We start from the raw sequence: 23464 nt of genomic DNA on the forward strand, positions 1-23464 counted from the left end.
ATCTTTCGTATTTCGTTGTAGAAAAAGTAGCTTTAGTACGGGATAAAAAGTCTTCCTTGGAAACCAATCCTGTCTATTAACAAATTTTGATTTAGGCCTTCCAAACGGACTTGCCATCTCTTTCTCAGACGTGGAAGTTAATAAATTGAAGTAAATAAGGTAATTGAAACACTAAATAAATGATAAATCGTTTTTATTTTTACATTTAACTTTTTACACATGCAAAATCTAATAAATTCAATAAAAGCCTCAAAAGTTTAACGCTTATACAAATAAATAATAAAATAAGTATTCGACCAACATTTTATTTTGTGACTTTTGTAATAATTCGATTATATTTTTCAAAACGATATAATATTTAATGTATATTCTTAAGCTTATAATACATAGATTCAACAGCTTTCTTAATAAATAAATGCCTCAAAATAACGATAATAATAAATAATATATTTTATGTATTTACTTATGATGTATTTTTTACATTGAAAGACACCTAAGAGAGCACATAAAATACTACTTTCAAAATACATTATTATAATAATATTACTCTCTGTAAGTACAAATAAATAAGTAGGTAATGGATAGAATTATTTTAGATTTGTGTAATACATTTATTATGTTTAAATATTATGTAAATGCACCCTGTGCACTTTGGCGTTGTGTAGTTTTTACCTACTTACATACTTATGATAAATTATACTATTAGATACTTATAGCCATTTCGTAAATTAATTCTAAAATGTTTCTATAAAGATATTATTAGAAAATAAAACATGTTTTTATTTTTATTTGCGTCAAATATCTACAAACTGGTTTGCTTTAATTTTTCTAAAGTAATAATAAACAAGTGTGTGATTTCGACGATTAGCAAAAAATTGCCAAAATAGTTTTTTATTATCAAAAAATATTTTAATTTAAGAACTTACGAGTATGCAAGATAGAATTAATATTGTGATGGAAATGAAACTTTGGCCCTTTCGTTGTCCTAAAAATATCAATATCTCTAAATGTTCACTCGCACTCCTTTAAGGCATTAAGGGCGATCTTAAATTATTCGATGAAAATCAACCAGCGATAATCTTAACCTAAACAAAATTCAAATAAAGTGTTAAACACTCGATAAAATTTCTGTAAAATTTTCGAATATTTAGCTACAGTCCAAAAGGTCTTTTATCGATATCTATATATCGACTTTTAGCGGCTGTATTTTTATCCGACCTTTCGAACTTGATAATTGAATGACTAAATCAAACCTTTAGTTATTGACTAGGAAGCACTTCTGTGATATTGAGGCCAGGATTGGCGGGAGGATTTTCCGTTACAGGAACATTGGCACTGGAGTTGGCGCCGTTGGCTCCAATAATTGGTGTGTTGGCGTCTGTGGTAGTGGTGTTGGTAACATTGGTTAGAGTCGTTGAGTCTGGAACAATCACAATTTATTTTAGCGGTTTACCGCAGTGTTGATATTTTAGACCAGTGTTTTTCAACCTTTTTCATGACACGACCCCCCTAGTATGAAAAAAATTTTGGCGACCCCCCGACCGTTCACAATTTTTTTCATGCATTTTATAATGTTGCAAATATGTTTGTAGGGACCGAATACTTCAATCTATACAACATTTGCATAATTAGATTTCGGATTAATCTATCTTTATAAGATTTTTAGGGTTCCGTAGCCAAAATGGCAAAAACGGAACCCTTATAGTTTCGTCATGTCCGTCTGTCCGTCTGTCCGTCTGTCCGTCTGTCCGTCTGTCCGTCTGTCACAGCCGATTTACTCGGAAACTATAAGTACTACAGTGATGAAATTTGATGGGAATATGTGTTGTATGAACCGCTACAAAATTATGACACTAAATAGTAAAAAAAAGAATTGGGGGTGGGGCCCCCCATACATGTAACTGAGGGATGAAAATTTTTTTTTCGATGTACATACCCGTGTGGGGTATCAATGGAAAGGTCTTTTAAAATGATATAAAGTTTTCTAAAAAACATTTTTCTTAAAGTGAACGGTTTTTGAGATATCAGCTCTCAAAGTCGTAAAAAGTATGTCCCCCCCCCTCTATTTTTATAACTACGGGGTATAAAATTCTAAAAAAAATAGAGGTGATGCATGCTAATTAACTCTTTCAACGATTTTTGGTTTGATCAAAGTATCTCTTATAGTTTTTGAGATAGGTTGATTTAACTGTAATTTTGGTTATATTTGCTGCTACGGAACCCTTTGTGCGCGAGCCCGACTCGCACTTGGCCGGTTTTTTTTACTGAGTTAGTTTTTACGACCTCTCGCGACCCCTCTATAGAGGCTTCGCGACCCCCCAGGGGGTCGCGACCCACAGGTTGAAAAACACTGTTTTAGACAGTGAAATGTTTGAAAGTAGAAAATCAAAAAAGCCTATGTTCAGGAGTGGATGTCCTGTGGCTGAAATGATGATGATGAATAACTCTGTAGTTTGTTTTGACTGGACCTCGTCAGTATGTAAATGCAACTCGCAGAAACAAACTTAAACTACATGTGACCCTTGGCGCGGAATTTCATGCCAATCCCGCGTGCGTGATTATAAGAAATATCTGCCGAGAATCAAGAAACAACAGAAATCAATCAATCATTTTCTTGATGTTTTGTGTCGCTGAATAAAATATATAATTTTTTTTTCAATAGAAAAATCTATTGTTTGGGGCTCACCGATGATCCCTATGGCGTCCAATGCTTTAAAGCAGTCTTTCCCAAAGTGCACGATAACGCCCCCTTGTGGGCGCTGCAGGCTTAAAGGGGGGCGGTAAGAGACCCAGAAAAAAAATCGGGACGTTGTGTAGAGGCTTGGGCGGATTCTTAGACACCGACTGAGCTCGACTCTTGACTACAAAAATGGGGGGCGCTAAAAATAATTTATTCTCAAAGTGGGCAGTAGACTAAATAAGTTTGGGAACCGCTGCTTTAAAGCGACGGGTATAAATCACTTACTGGTGACGTAATCGCGGAACCACTGGTTGATGCTGGGCGCGTACTTGTCGATCCAGTTGATGCGCAGCTTGGCCGTGTCCAGTAACTTCTGCAGCGTCTGCGACATTGGCATCAGTTGCTGCTTGTGGTGCGTTGCGAAGGCTTTCAACTGCACAGATATTCAATTCAATTTATTTATTTAAAGATAACAATGATCCACATGGTTAGCAAATGGGTACCTTATACAAATATGTTAGTTAAATACCACTCATTATCCAACCCGTTCGGTAAAAAGTAGCTATTACGATATTGTTGGTTATTAGGGGTTTTAGGTTAATAATGCTAGAGTTTCAAAAATAGCCTTAAAACTTCTACTGATCAAGACAATTCACAACTTTACAAATAAAACAAGAAATAGAAAAGTGGGCGTGGCAATGATTCTTTACACCTAGCAATGAATGAATGGCTCGAATACGAGTCAAGTGTTCATTAAAATCTCCATAAATGTCACATACCGGGTCCCGATCTAACTTATTTGTCTGAACATTATTTTAACAGCTGAAAGTCTATAGTACCTTATTGAGCTCTTCAGGGTGCGATATAAATCCAAATGCTCCATTCAGTACAGCGGGGAATATGAAGGCATCTATCTGCGTTAAGTTGTCGTAGACTCTTTGGAAGTTACTGACGAAGAAAGGCCGTGGCCGCAGCCGCGTCGTATTACAACGGCTTAAAGTTCAAAATGCCTCACCTTATTGAGCTCATCAGTGTGCGATATAAATCCAAATGCTCCATTCAGTACAGCGGGGAATATGAAGGCATCTATCTGCGTTAAGTTGTCGTAGACTCTTTGGAAGTTACTGACGAAGAAAGGCCGTGGCCGCAGCCGCGTCGTATTACAACGGCTTAAAGTTCAAAATGCCTCACCTTATTGAGCTCATCAGTGTGCGATATAAATCCAAATGCTCCGCTCACTACAGCGGGGAATATGAAGGCATCCATTTGCGTGAACTTGTCGTAGACTCTTTGGAAGTCACTGACGAAGAAAGGCCGCAGCTGCGGCTGAGTCGTATTACAACGGCTTAAAGTTCAAAATGCCTTACCTTATTGAGCTTATCAGTGTGCGATATAAAGCCAAATGCTTCATTCAGTACAGCGGGGAATATGAAGGCATCTATCTGCGTAAAGTTGTCGTAGACTCTTTGGAAGTTACTGACGAAGAAAGGCCGTAGCTGCGGCTGAGTCATATTGCAACGGCTTAAAGTTCAAAATGCCTTACCTTATTGAGCTCATCAGTGTGCGATATAAAGCCGAATGCTCCATTCAGTACAGCGGGGAATATGAAGGCATCTATCTGCGTTAAGTTGTCGTAGACTCTTTGGAAGTTACTGACGAAGAAAGGCCGTGGCCGCAGCCGCGTCGTATTACAACGGCTTAAAGTTCAAAATGGCTTACCTTATTGAGCTCATCGGTGTGCGATATAAAGCCAAATGCTCCATTCATTACAGCGGGGAATATGAAGGCATCTATCTGCGTACAGTTGTCGTAGACTCTTTGGAAGTTACTGACGAAGAAAGGCCGTGGCAGCGGCTGCGACGTATTACAATGGCTTAAAGTTCAAAATGCCTTACCTTATTGAGCTCATCCGTGTGCGATATAAATCCAAATGCTCCGCTTAGCACAGCGGGGAACATGAAGGCATCCATCTGCGTAAAGTTGTCGTAGACTCTTTGGAAGTTACTGGCGAAAAAGGCCGTAGCTGCGGCTGAGTCGTATTACAGTGGCTTAAAGTTCAAAATGCCTCACCTTATTGAGCTCATCGGTGTGCGATATAAAGCCAAATGCTCCGCTTAGTACAGCGGGGAACATGAAGGCATCCATTTGCGTGAACTTGTCGTAGACTCTTTGGAAGTTGTTGACGGGAAAGTCTTGGGTGACAACATTGTCGTATTTCAACGGCTTAAAGTTCAAAATGCCTCATCATATTGAGCTCATCAGTGTGCGATATAAAGCCAAATGCTCCATTCAGTACAGCGGGGAATATGAAGGCATCTATCTGCGTAAAGTTGTCGTAGACTCTTTGGAAGCTACTGACGAAGAAAGGCCGTGGTTGCGGCTGAGTGGTAATACAACGGCTTAAAGTTCAAAACGCCTTACCTTATTGAGCTCATCAGTGTGCGATATAAAGCCAAATGCTCCGCTTAGCACAGCGGGGAACATGAAGGCATCCATTTGCGTAAAGTTGTCGTAGACTCTTTGGAAGTTGTTGATGAGGAAGTCTTGCGCGATTGCCGTGGCGGCGGCTGAGTCGTATTACAACGGCTTAAAGTTCAAAATGCCTCACCTTATTGAGCTCATCAGTGTGCGATATAAATCCAAATGCTCCGCTCAGTACAGCGGGGAACATGAAGGCATCTATCTGCGTAAAGATGTCGTAGACTCTTTGGAAGTTACTGACGAAAAAAGGCCGTGGCTGCGGCTGAGTCGTATTACAACAGCTTAAAGTTCAAAATGCCTCACCTTATTGAGCTCATCAGTATGCGATATAAAGCCGAATGCTCCGCTTAGCACAGCGGGGAACATGAAGGCATCTATCTGCGTAAAGTTGTCGTAGACTCTTTGGAAGTTACTGACGAAGAAAGGCCGCAGCTGCGGCTGAGTCGTATTACAATGGCTTAAAGTTCAAAATGCCTTACCTTATTAAGTTCATCAGTATGCGATATAAAGCCAAATGCTCCGCTTAGCACAGCGGGGAACATGAAGGCATCCATTTGCGTGAACTTGTCGTAGACTCTTTGGAAGTTGTTGATGAGGAAGTCTTGGGTGACAACATTGTCGTATTTCAACGGCTTAAAGTTCAAAATGCCTTACCTTATTGAGCTCATCAGTGTGCGACATAAAGCCAAATGCTCCGCTCAGTACAGCGGGGAACATGAAGGCATCCATCTGCGTGAACTTGTCTTAGATTCGCAGGAAGTTACTGAAGTTACTCGTCGGCCTTGGCGGCGGCTGCGTCGTATTACAACGGCTTAAAGTTCAAAATGCCTCACCTTATTGAGCTCATCAGTGTGCGATATAAATCCAAATGCTCCGCTCAGTACAGCGTTGAACATAAACGCATCCATCTGCGTAAAGTTGTCGTAGACTCTTTGGAAATTACTGACGAAGAAAGGCCGTGGCCGCAGACGCGTCGTATTACAACGGCTTAAAGTTCAAAATGCCTTACCTTATTGAGCTCATCAGTGTGCGATATAAATCCAAATGCTCCGCTTAGCACAGCGGGGAACATGAAGGCATCCATTTGCGTGAACTTGTCGTAGACTCTTTGGAAGTTACTGACGAAGAAAGGCCGTGGCCGCAGCCGCGTCGTATTACAACGGCTTAAAGTTCAAAATGGCTTACCTTATTGAGCTCATCAGTGTGCGATATTAAGCCGAATGCTCCGCTTAGCACAGCGGGGAACATGAAGGCATCTATCTGCGTAAAGTTGACGTAGACTCTTTGGAAGTTACTGACGAAGAAAGGCCGTAGCTGCGGCTGAGTCGTAATGCAATGGCTTAAAGTTCAAAATGCCTTACCTTATTGAGCTCATCAGTGTGCGATATAAAGCCGAATGCTCCGCTTAGCACAGCGGGGAACATAAAAGCGTCCATTTGCGTGAACTTGTCTTAGATTCGCAGGAAGTTACTGAAGTTACTCGTCGGCCTTGGCCGCGGCTGAGTTGTATTACAACGGCTTAAAGTTCAAAATGGCTTACCTTATTGAGCTCATCGGTGTGCGATATAAATCCAAATGCTCCGCTTAGCACAGCGGGGAACATGAAGGCATCCATTTGCGTAAACTTGTCGTAGACTCTTTGGAAGTTACTGACGAAAAAAGGCCGTAGCTGCGGCTGAGTCATATTACAACGGCTTAAAGTTCAAAATGCCTCACCTTATTGAGCTCATCAGTATGCGATATAAAGCCAAATGCTCCGCTTAGCACAGCGGGGAACATGAAGGCATCCATTTTCGTGAACTTGTCGTAGACTCTTTGGAAGTTACTGACGAAGAAAGGCCGCAGCTGCGGCTGAGTCGTATTACAACGGCTTAAAGTTCAAAATGCCTCACCTTATTGAGCTCATCAGTGTGCGATATAAATCCAAATGCTCCGCTTAGCACAGCGGGAACATAAAGGCATCCATTTGCGTGAACTTGTCGTAGACTCTTTGGAAGTTACTGACGAAGAAAGGCCGTGGCCGCAGACGCGTCGTATTACAACAGCTTAAAGTTCAAAATGCCTTACCTTATTAAGTTCATCAGTATGCGATATAAAGCCAAATGCTCCGCTCAGTACAGCTGGGAACATGAAGGCATCCATTTGCGTGAACTTGTCGTAGACTCTTTGGAAGTTACTGACGAAGAAAGGCCGTGGCCGCAGCCGCGTCGTATTACAATGGCTTAAAGTTCAAAATGCCTTACCTTATTGAGCTCATCAGTGTGCGATATAAAGCCAAATGCTCCATTCAGTACAGCGGGGAATATGAAGTTATCTATCTGCGTTAAGTTGTCGTAGACTCTTTGGAAATTACTGACGAAGAAAGGCCGTGGCCGCAGACGCGTCGTATTACAACGGCTTAAAGTTCAAAATGCCTCACCTTATTGAGCTCATCAGTGTGCGATATAAAGCCAAATGCTCCGCTTAGCACAACTGGGAACATGAAGGCATCCATTTGCGTAAACTTGTCGTAGACTCTTTGAAAGTTGTTGACGGGGAAGTCTTGGGTGACAACCGTGTCGTATTTCAACGGCTTAAAGTTCAAAATGCCTTACCTTATTAAGCTCATCAGTATGCGATATAAAGCCGAATGCTCCGCTTAGCACAGCGGGGAACATGAAGGCATCCATTTGCGTGAACTTGTCGTAGACTCTTTGGAAGTTACTGACGAAGAAAGGCCGTGGCCGCAGCCGCGTCGTATTACAATGGCTTAAAGTTCAAAATGCCTCACCTTATTGAGCTCATCGGTGTGCGATATAAAGCCAAATGCTCCGCTCAGTACAGCGGGGAACATAAACGCATCCATCTGCGTAAAGTTGTCGTAGACTTTTTGGAAGTTACTGACGAAGAAAGGCCGTGGCCGCAGCCGCGTCGTATTACAACGGCTTAAAGTTCAAAATACCTTACCTTATTGAGCTCATCAGTATGCGATATAAAGCCAAATGCTCCGCTTAGCACAGCGGGGAACATGAAGGCATCCATTTGCGTAAACTTGTCGTAGACTCTTTGGAAGTTGTTGATGAGGAAGTCTTGCGCGATTGCCGTGGCGGCGGTGGCGTCGAAACTCCATACTGCGATCGCGTACTGCTTGGGTATTTCGGTGATGCTTTTTTCTAGGAGCCTGGAGGAAATAGAGGATGTATAGTTTCGAGCAAAAATACATGTCATTAAACCTACATTGGAATCATTTACGTAGCCGGCGTATGTCGTACGTAAGAGAGCTACTGTTTTTGCGCTTACTAGGTGGCGCCACTGATCAGTGATATTTCCTTGACCTTAGTCGCCAGTGGTACCGCCCTAGTGATTGAAAATGCGAGTCTTAATACTGCTCCAGTGTTCACCAGTTGACGTCATTGTTAAGCCACTGGCTAATGACGGGATCTTTCCCCATAGTGGCGCCAACTGATAAGTCACAATCACTGAATCAATTTAGATGAGTCTAGAGATAGTTTATCCCGCTTTTTTAATGCGCGGGAAAAGGACATTTTATGACAGACCGAAATCCATGCGGACTGAGTTGTGGGAAAAAGCTTGTATGATTTTACAGTCAGACCAAAACCATGCGGACAAAGTCACGGGTAAGAGCTACTCACATGGTAATAAACCTCTTTTCCTTAGTGGAAGGCAGGCTGTTGATGGCCATGCTCTTGACCGAAGGATCGATAGATCGGTAGAAAAGATTTTTTTGAAATTGAGACGCGCATTACAAAAACTGTCACAATCACAAGCATAAAAGCTGGTACTTACATAGTGATAAGCCCCTCCTCCCTAGTGGAAGGCAGGCTGTTGATGGCTAGGCTCTTGACCGTAGGATCGATAGGAAAGATTTATTTCTCGGTTTTGGAAGGGGAACACACGTATTATAACAAAGCGCGGAAAAGCTAGTGTAATGGCCATTCGAATACTCCAATACTCCGCGCAAAAATTTGGACGAGCGCGGGAGTGGTGCGATTTTGCTGCGCGACTTTCAACCTTACTGACACTCGCCCCACGCCGCCAGTTGTCCGCGAATCGCAAAACAGTTAGGCCATAACGCCACCTCCAACCTAGTGTCAAATTTTTACACTATAGTCTGGTCTGTGAGCACGTAGAATTTTGTCCAATGACTCCAAGCTACCCATCCTTATCGCTCGCGCGTAATTATGTTGCTGTCGCGCTCGCACACTCACTGCGGGCGCCCGTCGCACAGTCGCGACAGCAATATAATTACGCGCGAGCGATAAGGACAGCTTGGGGTCATTGGACAAAACTCTACGTGCTCACAGACCGGGCTTTAGTACTTACATAGTGATAAGCCCCTCCTCCCTGGTGGAAGGCAGGCTGTTGATGGCCAGGCTCTTGACGGTAGGATCGGCTGACGACTGGAACACGCCCCATAGGAAGTCGAACTCGCGCCGGCTGCCGTACTTAAGCGCCACGCTGTATACTAGCGAGCGCAGGTAGCTTGGGATCCTGGGTAAAGAAGAAGATAAAATAAGTATACCAAATTTCAGCTCCATCGGTTGAGGAGAACTGGTCTTAAATTCAGTTGCAAGATTTGTCCCACACATACTAACAAGTGAAGTCAATATAAAGCTTGTAAATACACGGTGTTACTTTGCATTCTTGCCATATTTACAGAGGTAATTTAGAGCTATATTACTGACACTGAACACGAATCAGTAAAAAAATAATGCCCTAAATTTTGTTTTTATCTTGAGTATCTTATTTTATCGACAATTTGTTAAACACACCACTAATTATCGTACGTATACATGAACATTAAGATAGTATGCTGTCTGTCAAAGTTTGATCAGTAAATAACGAACTAACTGTCGTTCAAGTCACACGTGACACGTGTCATTGCGTTCGCGACGCTTATTACCACGAAGTACTGTTTGCATGTCAAAAATCAAATCCGCGAACACGCGAGGCAGTGGCGCAGTGCTGACCAATAGAGTCAAGGGCACAAGAGATTTATATGATTTTAAACCTTAATTGTAAGATATAAAGTTAAAAATCTGCTGCCGATTAATTTTCTTTGAAGAAATGGTAGCTTTAGCTGATTTTGAATCTTAGGTCTAAGACATAAACTTCAAAATCCTGTAGAATTATCTCTATGACAGCTTGCTTTGCTTTACTCACGGGTTGACAGCAGGGTTGCACATCCACTTGTCAAACTCCATCCGGGCCCACGTGAAGCAGCGTGAGGACCAACAGAGTCAAGGAAGTGAAGGATTTGGACAAATTCAAACCTTATCACTCAGACATAAAGTTCAAAATCCATTGCAGAACTCGACATTGGTAGGTTGATGTATTTTACTCACGGGTTGACAGCAGGGTTGCTCATCCACTTGTCAAAATCCGTCCAGGCCCACGTGATATAGCGCGGGGATCAACAGTCAATGGTGCAAGAGTTTTGTACAAATTTGAACCTTGTCAGTCAGACAGAAAGTTCAAAATCCATTGCCGAATATTTTTCTTTGAAGTAATGGTAGCTTCGATACTACACTACTCAGACAAAGGATATTATTTGCCTTTGTCTGAGTAGTGTAGTGTCGGAGTAAAGTCATGTCGATATTCAGTAGTGTCGGAGTAACGTAGTGTCAAAGTAACGTTTGTCGGAGTAGCATTGTATAGCCGATTTACTTACGGGTTGACAGCAGGGTTGCTCATCCACTTGTCAAATTCTGTCCGGGCCCAGTTGAGACACCGCGGCGACTCTACAAAGCACTCCCACATAAGCAGGTTCTCTATGAGCAGGGCCTCGTTGTCGTCGCGAGGCTTGTTCAGACCGTAGTTCAACTTCTCCAGTTGTTTCTTGAGGATTATACGCATGTAGTCCTGGGGGATTAATTAAGATGCTGGTAATTTAAATATTTCCAGATTACTTATTTTTAACAGACTTCAACCAAAGGAGGTTCTCAATTCGGTTGGTATGTTTTCTGATTAATAAACGTAAGAACATCACTGTGTTAGTTTTGAATTTTGGATTGCTCTGAAAGGAATAGTCAGTCAATTAAGTTGGCATCCAGAGGCTTTATGTCTCTTGGAATAGTGACGTCATCGGCTTGAATTGCCATACAATAATCGATGAGATAATAGCGTTTTCACAGCTAATGAAAAGGAAGTTAGTTGATTGGTGGTGTCAAACCCTATTGTGGAAAAAGTTCAAACAAACTAACTCCATATTCAGACATTTTTGTTTTACTATTGTCTTGTCAGCGAATGTTTTATTAAACATCCACATTTTTCCTGGAAACAAGCAACTTACTCCATATAGCTCACGCCTATCGCGATACCACAGATAACATAGGTGGTAGTATTGTGTTTGGTTTGAATATAGTAAATGGATTGAAAAAGTAAACACCAAAATCTCACCTGGAAATACACAAATCCAGCGGTAGCCTTCAGATTGAACTTCAAGAAGCCCATGTTATTCAATAACAAATCCCAGACAATCTTCGAATCTTCTCCATTCATAACGCAGGTAGTCAGACCCAGGGCATAGCTGTAGTTTAGCTGCGAAGCTTTAGCCAGGTTGAAGGCGTCGTCAATGAGCTGTGCCTTCGTGATGGGAGACTGGACTTTCCCAGACTTGAGAGCTGCTGACAGTAGCTCCCAGTTCTTCTTGTCGTAATTCACGCGGTAGTAACCTGATGACAAACGAATGCCATTATTTTTTTTGAGTAAAGCCAGCACTTGTACAGCATAGTATCAAGATTTTATTTCTATCTAAAACCTGTGGTAAAGGTGTAATTTATCTGATGGATAAGTTCTTGATAGGTCATCAGGGACATTATACAGGATTCAGGACCTTTAAAACTGGCTCCTAAGGTTATATTTTATCTGATAGATAAGTTCCTGATACCAGGAACCTTTCATTTCACTCACCAATAGCGTCGATGTTTACGAGAAAAGCCTCGGTGCTTTTAATCGGCACCGAGACGATTCGAAAACGGTCTTTGAGCCAGATTCAGTGTTTGGTGTTCCACTGGTCTCTAGAAGTGTCTATGCCAGTGTAGCTGATTGGGATATGCCTGATAGTCTATCAGGGACTTTATCAGGAACTTTGTTACTCACCAATAGCGTCAATGTTCACGTACAAAGCTTCCGTGCTGTTGACGGGCACTGAGACGACTTGGAAGCGGTCTTTCAACCAGGTCCTTGGTTTGGTACTCCACTGGTCTTTAGGAGTGTCCATGCCGGTATAACTGATATTATGTGCCAGAGCTGATATCTGCCAGATAAGTTCCTGATAGTCAATCAGGGACTTATCAGGAACATTGTTTTTACTCACCAATAGCATCGACATTCACGTACAAAGCTTCTGTACTGTTGACGGGCACCGAGACGACTTGGAAGCGATCCTTCAACCAAGTCCTTGGTTTGGTACTCCACTGGTCTTTAGGAGTGTCCATGCCGTTATAACTGATGGGGGTGTGCCAGAACTGTTATCTGTCAGATAAGTTCCTGACAGCCTATCAGGGACTTTGTTACTCACCAATAGCGTCGACATTCACGTACAAAGCTTCTGTACTGGTGACTGATACTGAGACGATTTGGAAACGATTCTTCAACCAAGTTCTGGGTTTGGTATTCCACTGGTCTTTAGAAGTGTCCATTCCGGTATAACTGATGGGGATGTGCCAGAGCTGATATCTGCCAGATAAGTTCCTGATATCCTACCAACAACCTTTTACTCACCAATAGCATCGACGTTCACGTATAAAGCTTCTGTGCTGTTGACCGGTACTGAGACGACTTGGAAACGATTCTTCAACCAGGTCCTTGGTTTGGTACTCCACTGGTCTTTAGGAGTGTCCATGCCGGTATAACTGATATTATGTGCCAGAGCTGATATCTGCCAGATAAGTTCCTGATAGCCTATCAGGGACTTTGTTACTCACCAATAGCATCGACGTTCACGTATAAAGCTTCTGTGCTGTTGACAGGTACTGAGACGACTTGGAAACGATCCTTCAACCAAGTCCTTGGTTTGGTACTCCACTGGTCTTTAGGAGTGTCCATGCCGATATAACTGATGGGGATGTGCCAGAACTGTTATCTGCCAGATAAGTTCCTGATAGTCTATCAGGGACTTATCAGGAACATTGTTTTTACTCACCAATAGCATCGACGTTCACGTACAAGGCTTCTGTGCTGTTGACCGGCACCGAGACTACTTGGAAACGATTCTTCAACCAAGTCCTTGGTTTGGTGTTCCACTGGTCTTTTGGAGTGTCCATGCCGGTATAACTGATGGGGATGTGCCAGAGTTGGTCTAACATCTTCTGGTACGGGTCTAAGGCGCTAGTGAAGAGTTTCTAAAAGACATAAAAAGTTTATGGTATCAGTATTTGCTTAAAGTAGGTACGGCCAACGAGAAGCGATACCAAATGTAAACAAACCCAATGTCATGGGTGAACCCGTCTGACTTTGACATATTTTGGGGGGAGAACAAGACATTACGACAAATACACAAGATGGGAAAAGACAGAATATACAGGGTGTTACTTTGCATTCTTGCCATATTTACAGAGGTTACTATATTACTGATACTGAACACAAATCCGTAAAAAAATAATGCCCGAATTTTTTTTTTTAATCTTGAGTATTTTATTTTATCGACAATCTGTTAAACACATCACTAATTATCGTAACGCATGCACATCACTTGTTGGCGATGGCGATGAAGACTTTTTTACTTTTTATTGTATTTTTAAATATCTATTGCAATCTATTGTCTTTAAAATGTCTTTTTGACACTTGTAAAAAACTGAGAAATCCATCAATCACAAATCACGTTATAAATAATACAAAAATGTCTGAAGTGTATTCAAACAACGAATAATTTAATCAAAATGGTGCTTGGAGTGTCTGCAAGACGTCTTAGACGAAATGCTTGATGACGTACCCTTAGCGTTACACCAAATGCTCTACTACCAGCAGGATGGTGCTCCCCCACAATAAGGACGTCAAGTGCGCGAATAATACGTTTGGTGAACAGTGGATTGGACGAGTGGTCCAGTAGCTTGGCCACCACGATCCTCGGACCTGACACCAATGGATTTTTGGAGTGACTTGAAACGACTGGTATGCGCAGAAGAGATAAACAGTGTAAACGCGTTACATGAAAGGATTGTTTTAGTGAAACTGTGAGACAAAACGTTTATGTGTTGCGAAAACTAAAGCGAAAAACCTACGCTTCGCCGTGCTAGACTGTGCCTTCATCAGAAAGGAGGACACTTTGAACACTTGCTTCGCAGTACGTAAACTTTGTAAGTAGGAACTTATAAATAAATAATTAATTGTGAATAAGGTGATTTCATTTCATACTTAATTTATTAATTTGTAAAAATAGGGTAAAATGTTAAAATTAATTAAAACCCTAATAATTATTACGTATTTTTGACGGTCCTAAGCCCGTAAAGTAGAAAGGAAAATCTGAAATCAACTGAAGAGTATTTTAAAATAATTATTATGACTGGATAAAAAGGCTGGTACCCAGAGCCATAAAACAACAGATTATTAAGAACTAGGCCACGCCCACTTAGTTTATTCCACTTGCACCTGTAGAACGTGCGAGACAAAATGGGTTTATTCCAATTTGTACTGAAAAACCAAATTTACTAAAATCTTAGTGTACTTTCTTTATGGGAGTCTCTTGTTTATCTTAAATAATAGGTATTGTTCCCTACTTTTATCTCTGTGAATATGGCAAGAATGCAAAGTAACACGGTGTATTGTCAAATCGACAGTCGTATCGACCTTTTGTATCGCTGCTAGTTGGCCGTACTTTAGTCATGTTAATGATCCACTGGGCGGATGTAGTCATTTTTATGCAGTTGGCACCATTGGCGATTGTTATGACCCTACTCTACAATGGCGCCATCCAGAAGAGTGCAAATGCAATAGTCCTCCTACCGCTTCACCGCTCACCAGTTGGCGATACTGAGTGGAAGTTCTCGAATGGCGACCACGGAGGATTACGTAGTGTAGGCAGGCCTTCCACTAGGTCAGTCTTTCCCAAAGTGGGCGATAACGCCCCCTTGTGGGCGCTGCAGGCTTAAAGGGGGGCGGTAAGAGACCCAGAAAAAAAATCGGGACGTTGTGTAGAGGCTTGGGAGGCGATTTATAATATCATCTACTAGGAGGACCTTTAGACACCGACTGAGCTCGACTCTTGACTACAAAAATGGGGGGCGCTAAAAATAATTTATTCTCAAAGTGGGCAGTAGACTAAATAAGTTTGGGAACCGCTGCACTAGGTGTACCGACGATCTGGCGATGGTCATGGGAGGCACCTGGATATGGCAGGACTGGTTGTTGTGGTAATCCTTGGGGGAAGTCTTCGTACAGTACCGGAAGATTTTGGTTTGAAAGAACGATGTATTTGCGACTTGATGACGTCATAGTTCTCTTTTTCAAACAAAATCTACGCGAGATTTGCTCTTGACAGCTCATAACTTTCCCCCGGGACAAACTTGACCTAAACTTGTTGAGTTTTTATTAGAAAGAAAGAAAGAAAGTATTTATTTGATGCGAGTATTAAAAGCGTTACAAATAAATAACAACTTAAATTAGAGGTCAAGCTGTAGATCCTGGCTACACAGGAGTTGCAGCGGTGGGAACGAGAGATGGGAATAGTCCCGTTTTTTTGACAGCTCGTAAAAAGAACGTCAATTGACTATTGCGTCTACTACAATAATACTAACCTGTTCAATCTCAATGAGGCCTTTCTCGTAGTTCCTGTTGACCTTGACAACGGGGTAACCGGCCTGTCGCGTCCAAGTGTTCATGAAGTTCACTACGGATAAGTCTTTCAGTGTTGGGTCCGTCCGCGTGGCTTTCTCCATGGCCTGCCATAGGTCATTTTCTTCGGCGTTTGTGTATTTCCTGAAAGTATATTTGTTGGTTTTGAGTTTCAATTGAAGCTACGGGAGCCTGAGTGGCTTAATACAAGAAGAGCAATTCTGTAATAAGCCCGATCCGAATCTGTGAAAATTCGGTGCGGAGTTACTAGTCGTAGAACAATTTGTAACTAATTTACGCACTAGATCCGATATCTGTCATCTGATTACTTTAGTTAGTTTTCTAGATACGTATTTTTACGGATTTGGATCGAACGTAATGCAACATCCCAACTAATATTATAAATGCGAAAGTAACTCTGTCTGTCTGTCTGTCTGTCTGTCTGTCTGTTACGCTTTCCCGCTTAAACCTCGCAACCGATTTTGATGAAATTTGGCATAGAGATAGTTTGAGTCCCGGGAAAGAACATAGGATAGTTTTTATCCCGGTTTTTGAAACAGGGACGCGCGCGATAAAGTTTTTCTGTGACAGACAAAATTCCACGCGGGCGAAGCCGCGGGCGGAAAGCTAGTTCCTCTTATAAAATTCAGAGACTTTTAAACACTACATACAGCAAAAGAAGAGTAGTTCAAAAAGTTCACAAAAAAAGAAGGCAGAACGAAGGAGAAAAATTATCAGAGATGAGACGAAATGAATCTAAGCTAAATAAAGAGAAAAGCAATTATGCTATTTTAATTTTATTTATCGTAATACCTGTAAGTGTAGTGTGTATGACTAAACAACCCAGAACACGCCTATGACTATGTTTAATAAAAAAAAGTCCTAATAAAATGTCTTACCAATCATTCAAATAAATCACCAGTCCTTTATGGAACAGCTCCTCCGATATCGTATGATTCAGCATGCGTATTAAGTTGGCTCCTTTGCTATACGATATCTCGTCGAACTTCTGCGATATTTCGGACGCATCGATGACTTTGCGGGACACGGGCGAAGTGTTTTTGAGCGCGTCGGATCTGAGGAGATCCATCTTGTCGCGCCCGAAGGATTCGAACATGTTCCATTCTGGTTCGATCTAGAAAATTAAATAAACATTAAATAAGCAAGTCGTAAGAGGGGGCTAAGGGAGGAATAAATGCAAACATCAGGTCTGGCGAACGTGGGGAGTGTAGGCCAAATTCTCCATTTGCCTCTGACCTGATGATGACTTGAATCTAATAAATCAAGACAGAACTTCTTAAAAAAATTATCTAGTCATAGTTCCGACAGTCAAATAGGAAATGTACACAACCCTATTAGTGCCAAATATCCAGCTAGATTTGATGTAGGTAAAGTTCTTGCAACTCACGAAGGTGAGTGAGCTTAACTTGTGTGTGTACGTGTACATGTATGTATGTTACGTAACGATAGTGTAATATTTATTAAAACTTTTAAAAAACGAACAGTAGCGAGCCACCACACGTGTAAAGTGTCACACGTCTTCGTGAATTGCAACAACTATACGTCGTAATCTTTGTTTCTTCAATAGTTTTAACTTTCTTAGGTGCTTGGGAGCTATGTCAGCAGCAATTTTGATATCAGCGGTACCTATCTAAAGCTCAAATTAATAGCTTGTAGCGTCAAATATAAGGTAAATAACACTTACGTGGTCCACTCCTAGGTATTCGATGTACGTCGCAAATCCTTCGTTAAGCCAGAGATCAGTCCACCACCTCATGGTGACGAGGTTGCCGAACCACTGGTGAGCTAGTTCGTGAGCTATATCGATGGCGACGTTTTGCTTGTCGCGGGGAACGCTTTCCGCTTCGTCGAAAAGAAGCGTGGTTTCCCTACAATAGGAAGAGAGAAATTAGTGAATTATAAAAAACAATTTAATAAACTTTTCTGGGCATTTCTTTCTTTCTTTGCCTGGTAATGTGGAAGAAGTAGTGCAGGCGTAAAGTTAACCATCTGTTTGCTAGCCTGTATTTGAAATAATTTTAAGTTTTACTTGTTTAAACTTTAGGCCCTCGGTTTATGACAGCAGGCGACTAGTCCTTCTAATTGCTGCTTTCATCCTCCAATGAGGATCAGTACTGTTGTAGAAAATTCAATAAAACTAGTATCTACGTTAATCTTTAAGACATAAGAAAGATATATCTTTTTGAATTATCCAAATCGGACCATTACTTACGAAGATATTAAGTAATAAACATAGGCCGTTTTTGCCGCTAAAAGTCAACGTACGCAGGGCCGCGTGACGTCATTATATCCGAATCGAGCGCAGCCGGCGTACTATTGGGATGGAAAATATTTTTTTCCAGCTAAACTATCAGTTTTAGAAAAAAACTTTTAATAACATTTATTCATCAAAATAAAAGGGGGAGGGGTCAAGTCATACCCAGTTTCGGGCCGAGTGGGGGGGGGGTGTAAATCATACCCAACTTCTGGCCGAGGGGAAGTCATGCCCAGCTTATGACCTGGGGAGAGGAGGGGGGCGGGGGAGTCATACCCAGCTTCTAGGCTTAAGATTAAATAGATTTCCAGGAGGGAGCAGCTGTCCTTTCCTGCAGCAGCTGGCCCGCCCATGGGAACGGCGAATATCTTTCTTTCTTTCTTTTAGATAGGTAGGTACGTAGGCTTAACTCAGAAAAACTAAATAACAGGTAGATCTTCATAGCAATGTCTTGTAGCCTAGGCAGAGTGTATCTGCCTCAGCTATACCTTATTGTTAGAAGTAAATAAATTAATACTTACACATTTTTATATTTTACTTGGAAGAAGATATGACTCTAACAACACTTATGAACACTTTATTTGAATAAATCGCCAAATATACCACCGCGGAGACCCCAATCGCGTCTCTGCGTTCCATTGAATCGTATGAGCGTATGGATTTTTTGCGTTATTTTTAACAATTTCTATTTTTTAAAATTACCTATCGATAGCTTACTTTATTCTGATGAATAAATGTCATTACAAGTTTTTCTCTAAAACTAATAGTTTGGCTAGAAAAAAATATTTTCTATCCACGCAGTACGCCGGCAGCGTTCGGATCGGATATAGTGACGTCATCGTCCTCGCGCCGGGCGGTCAGTGAACTTTTTTAGTAATTTGGCCATAACTTCGTCAATTTTTGTCGTAGAACAAAAATTTTTGGACTGTGTATTAAGGATTTCTTAGCCCTACAATTCTGCATTCACAGCTAAAAATCGAAATGATCCTCATTGCTAGATCCGTTTACACTTAAAAACTGTTTTAATACACGAAAAGTAACTTTACCTAAAAGTAATAAGGCCCCAATTTTCCATAGCTCCACTGGAGAAATCCGGAATCGCGATAAGATCCAGCTTCTCCAAAGCATATGGAACTCCAAACACTTCTTCATAGTAACTCAACAGTTTCGGAGTGATGTTCAGGGCGTAGTTCGCCTTTTCGATCAGCTCAGGTCTGGTCCAAATTCGAATGGGCTTGGTTACATTGTCTTTGCTCAAGTAAGTGGTTTCTAAGGACTTGAAGTCTGATAAAACGTAAGCGACGAGATATGTCGACATGTTAACGGATCGGTCGAAGTGGGTCCATTTCCAGCCAGGTTCATTGGCGCTGTAATAGAAAAAAAATAGTTGGCTTGGTTCAGTTAAAAACTTGTAAATTATATTAACAGATGAGAGGTTAACAAAAATAGAAGACTTCAGAGAAAAACAGAAGGGAAAGAGACAGGAGAGAGGGGGGGGGGGGGGGGTTGAGATGTCTAACGAGTTATTTATTAAACACAGTATTCATCAGGAGAAAAGGGACAGTTCTGAAAAATTCAAGATTAATAAAAAGAAAACTTGATTATTAAATACACTTACATGTTCTCTTCGGTAGAAACCTTCATATTGGAAAGCACACTGATGTTTTCTGGGTGTGCAATACTGATCTCAAACATGGCTTTGAATGCTGGCTCGTCAAAACATGGGAACGCAGCCCTGGCTGAGGTGGGTTCAAACTGGGTGACACCCAACTTCCTGCAAGAAATGTAATCAACAATCAATAGAGATATGATAAGGATGTTGAAACAAAAATAACTTTCTTTCATAGTTTTGCATGATTGTGCTATATCTGTTTGTTTCCTAATTGCATAATATAATATTTTTTATTGTTATCAATATTCCTTATTAAATTTTTTACACAATAAGTAGATATTTTATACATTAATAATAATAAATCAGTTGCAAAAAAATCATAATTCAATACAGAAAGTTACTTACTTGGTTTCATTTTTGGCATTCTTATAAGTACTTTTATAGAAACCGGTCAATGAATTTGAGATTTGACCGCTAAATGGCAATTCTAAAGTATAATCAACATTAGGAGTGAGTGCTGTTTCCAATTTTAAGATCAGTCTGTCACCGGTAGCTTCTATTATTGACAGTATTTTTATATTACGCACGCTGCTATGTGTCACTTGAGTATCTACCGGAGCAACAGGTGGTTCAGTCACTATTTGCGTAGTTGTTTCTATAGCTTCTGTCACATTTTCAGCCAACACATTCGCTGTAGTCGTAATAATTTCTGACTCATTAATACTTGCAGTTACATTGCTGTCTACAGCTGTCTCATTAATCTGACGTTTCGTTCTGTCATGAAGCATTTCAACTTTCTCATAAATCTGTTCAGTGAGTCTGGCATTTCCGTTAATACTGAGGTTTTTTGAGTGTAATATGATTTCTTTTACTGGTTTATTGGCCCGAATAGTGATGTATACTTCTCCGGTGAAGTTAGAGCTCTCTAAGTCTGTGTGCAGTTTGAGTCGGTAGAAGCTTGGGACTACACTAGAGGGCAGTCTCAGCTCTGGAGAAGGCCCACTGGCACCGAATGGTTCCGTATCATCCCAGAATTCAGATGTTGATGTCTCCTGAGCCACCTGAAAATAACAAAATAAACAATAATGTTTTAGAATTACAATTTTATTGTTAGTTTATTTAAAAAAAATAGAATAGAGATATTTAAATAAATTAAAAGGGGTAAAATTTAATTAATTAAAACTGCAATATAAAATCGCAATAAATCAAAGTCTTTGGGTATTTCAGAACATAGGGAACAAGGAAAAGTAAATCAAAACAAGATAACACACATGGTCCAAATAACACTCTTGTACATTCATTTAAGTACGAGAATAGCATGGAATTTATTCTTGAAATGTAGTGTAATATTCAATATAGGAGTTTGAGTTCACAATTTGTACTTACAATTTTATTTCCATTTATAAAAGCGACGATTACTAAAACTACGATGATGAATACTTTCGACCACATTTTCACGTTTAACTAAGGCTTATCACTGTTAAAATTAAATGTAAACTATACAATTATAACTTTAGTACATTTAAAGCCACACATTTTGGTATTTGTTCCTCTAAAATTAATAAAATTTCAAATTTACATCACGAAAATAAAACCGCACAACTTTTCGCCTGTCATTTTGACGTTAGACTTTTTTAGTTTTTTACGGCCCCTGAACAAACGATGTCAAAGGTTAAAATTATGAAATCAGAGTTCAATCAACATTCGATTTCGGAACTGATTAAAATTCAGCAAAAGAATGATATTTAATTCTGTAATGTAATTATCATTATTTACAATTAATTTATGTAGTGAACTTTAGACGTTTGTTTATGTTTTAAATAAAAACTTTAGGTTTATAAAAACACTCGAAGATTAATACGCGAAACGCGATAGATCGGAGTCACGTTAAAAATGAACTTTAGGGCCAGGATTAAAATGATAACGTATTAGAACTATTATTTAATTTGCTTAAATCTAGCACGGGTGTGGCCATGTGACTTCTCCAGGCGGTAGTCTAGTACACAAAGTCATACGCAAGTCTTACCTTGTAATAGGTGATGAAGTATACAATGACTCCGACCAGCACAGCTAGTATAACAGCGCTGATGATGGACAGCACACAGACGCAGGTGGAGATGAAGATGCCCCCACGGCGGCCATATTGGATATCTTCAGGGGTTTGAGACTCGTACGCCAGGAACTGCTGCCGGCTCGTGGAAAGCGTCATGGTGGTCACTCATCCTGGAATAAGGACAAAATTAAATGAAGTCCTAAATAATAAATAACGGCAACCAAACATGTTAAGGAAACGCAGTAACTGTGTTAGGTAGGAATATGTAGGATATAAGAACCTCTCGATAATTTATCGATCGCTTTGATAAAATCATTATCTTTTATGGTAAAGTTCTGTATCTCCTATTCCAGTTTTTCATTTAATAATAATAAATAATAAAAAATCGTTTATTGCTTGCTTTACAAAAAAGAAATTACAAAAAAAAACTTATATTTCATTTGTAAGTTACATAAAACTCTTTTAATTAATCCTTAAAGTAGTTACTTAGGTCCTAAGTATCTCCTTAAGGTTTCAAATTCGTCCCTGTCCCGGATATCCGGGATTATGCAGAAGCAGATTAAATTCATACATAGCTAAGTCACATACTCATATAGGCATACCTACTCATGTGCTTAAGATGTACCTCCTTGTGATTGAATATTATAGCAATTAAAGTGGAAAATTATATTCATTAATTATCCTGAACAAGATATTAGCCGATAAAACACCCGGATTTGATTTTTGGACTTTTAAATAAAATCATAAAAAGCTCGAGATACATTGTACCTACTGTTCATTGCAGTATTTCATAAATAAAAACAATTTACTATTCTAAATTATTAGTTAGTCATTAATAGGTACCTAGTAGTTACTTACTCCGATTAGGTATAAGTAGGTAAAGTTATTGATAAAAGTAATAACGACTCAAGTCATTTTCAGAAACAACACTGATTGTTATTGCCGATTGTTTTCCCATTCGATTTCATATTATTATGTTCACAGACTCTAAATAGATACTAAGTCGTACATAATGAACCTTGAAACTTACAGGTGTAGGTATTCGTTTGTATACAAAACAATAATATTTTAAAATTATTTCCATCAACTCTGACGCACAAAACGTTTAAAAAAATAATTAACGTGTGTAGTGGCCGAGTTACATTAATAATTTATAACCATTAAAACGATAGCTCGTTCGCACGCGTCGAGGCAAAGGGCGCGACTGGTCAATAAGGTCGAGTTCCGCGGATCACAAAGCGCGGCGGCCGTTGAAAAGAGCGCGCCGAGTGAGCGCGCGAACCCGCGAAACTCAAGCCCGCCAAATCCGAATCCGAGCGTCAGAGCACAGATAATACAATACNTTCCCCCTCGGCCAGAAGTTGGGTATGACCAGGCCTGGCTCACTCCGCGCGGTACATCCGATAATTACCTACAGCGAAGCGCCCCGCCGGCGGGTATTATATCAGTCGAGTGTCACGCGCGCGCCTGTCGGGACTTGATGTTTTGCCTTTAATAAATAATTTCTTTTGAATACAATTTATGATTTTTTAAGAATTTTATCGTTAAAATATTAACTATTACCTTTCCGTGTAGGTAAATGAAACGGAA

The 23464-nt window shown here is 40.4% G+C and overlaps 1 protein-coding gene across 4 annotated transcripts; it reads right to left on the reverse strand.

The window, feature by feature from the left end:
* Positions 1–326: 326 nt before the first annotated feature.
* Positions 327–22030, reverse strand: LOC114350973 (leucyl-cystinyl aminopeptidase). 4 transcript variants are annotated; one of them, XM_028301981.1, is made up of 15 exons: positions 21848–22030; positions 20227–20882; positions 19828–19983; positions 19256–19576; positions 17640–17823; positions 16834–17069; positions 15898–16078; positions 13308–13506; positions 11561–11835; positions 10833–11023; positions 9485–9652; positions 8225–8321; positions 5641–5757; positions 2966–3113; positions 1216–1420 (listed from the first exon to the last, which is right to left on the reverse strand). In XM_028301981.1, the coding sequence occupies exons 1-15, from the start codon at positions 22028–22030 to the stop codon at positions 1260–1262; spliced, it is 3273 nt and encodes a 1090-aa protein (XP_028157782.1). In that variant the 3' UTR covers positions 1216–1259. The 4 variants fall into 4 exon arrangements, with proteins under 4 accessions (XP_028157783.1, XP_028157782.1, XP_028157781.1 ...); XM_028301980.1 differs by having other exon boundaries at positions 5641–5724; positions 8192–8321; XM_028301982.1 differs by lacking the exon at positions 5641–5757 and having other exon boundaries at positions 327–1420; positions 8108–8321.
* Between the last annotated feature and the right edge of the window lie 1434 nt (positions 22031–23464).

The sequence above is a fragment of the Ostrinia furnacalis genome, unplaced genomic scaffold (assembly GCF_004193835.3).
Source record: "Ostrinia furnacalis isolate ACB-3 unplaced genomic scaffold, ASM419383v2 OfSCF1042, whole genome shotgun sequence".
Lineage (NCBI taxonomy): Eukaryota > Metazoa > Arthropoda > Insecta > Lepidoptera > Crambidae > Ostrinia > Ostrinia furnacalis.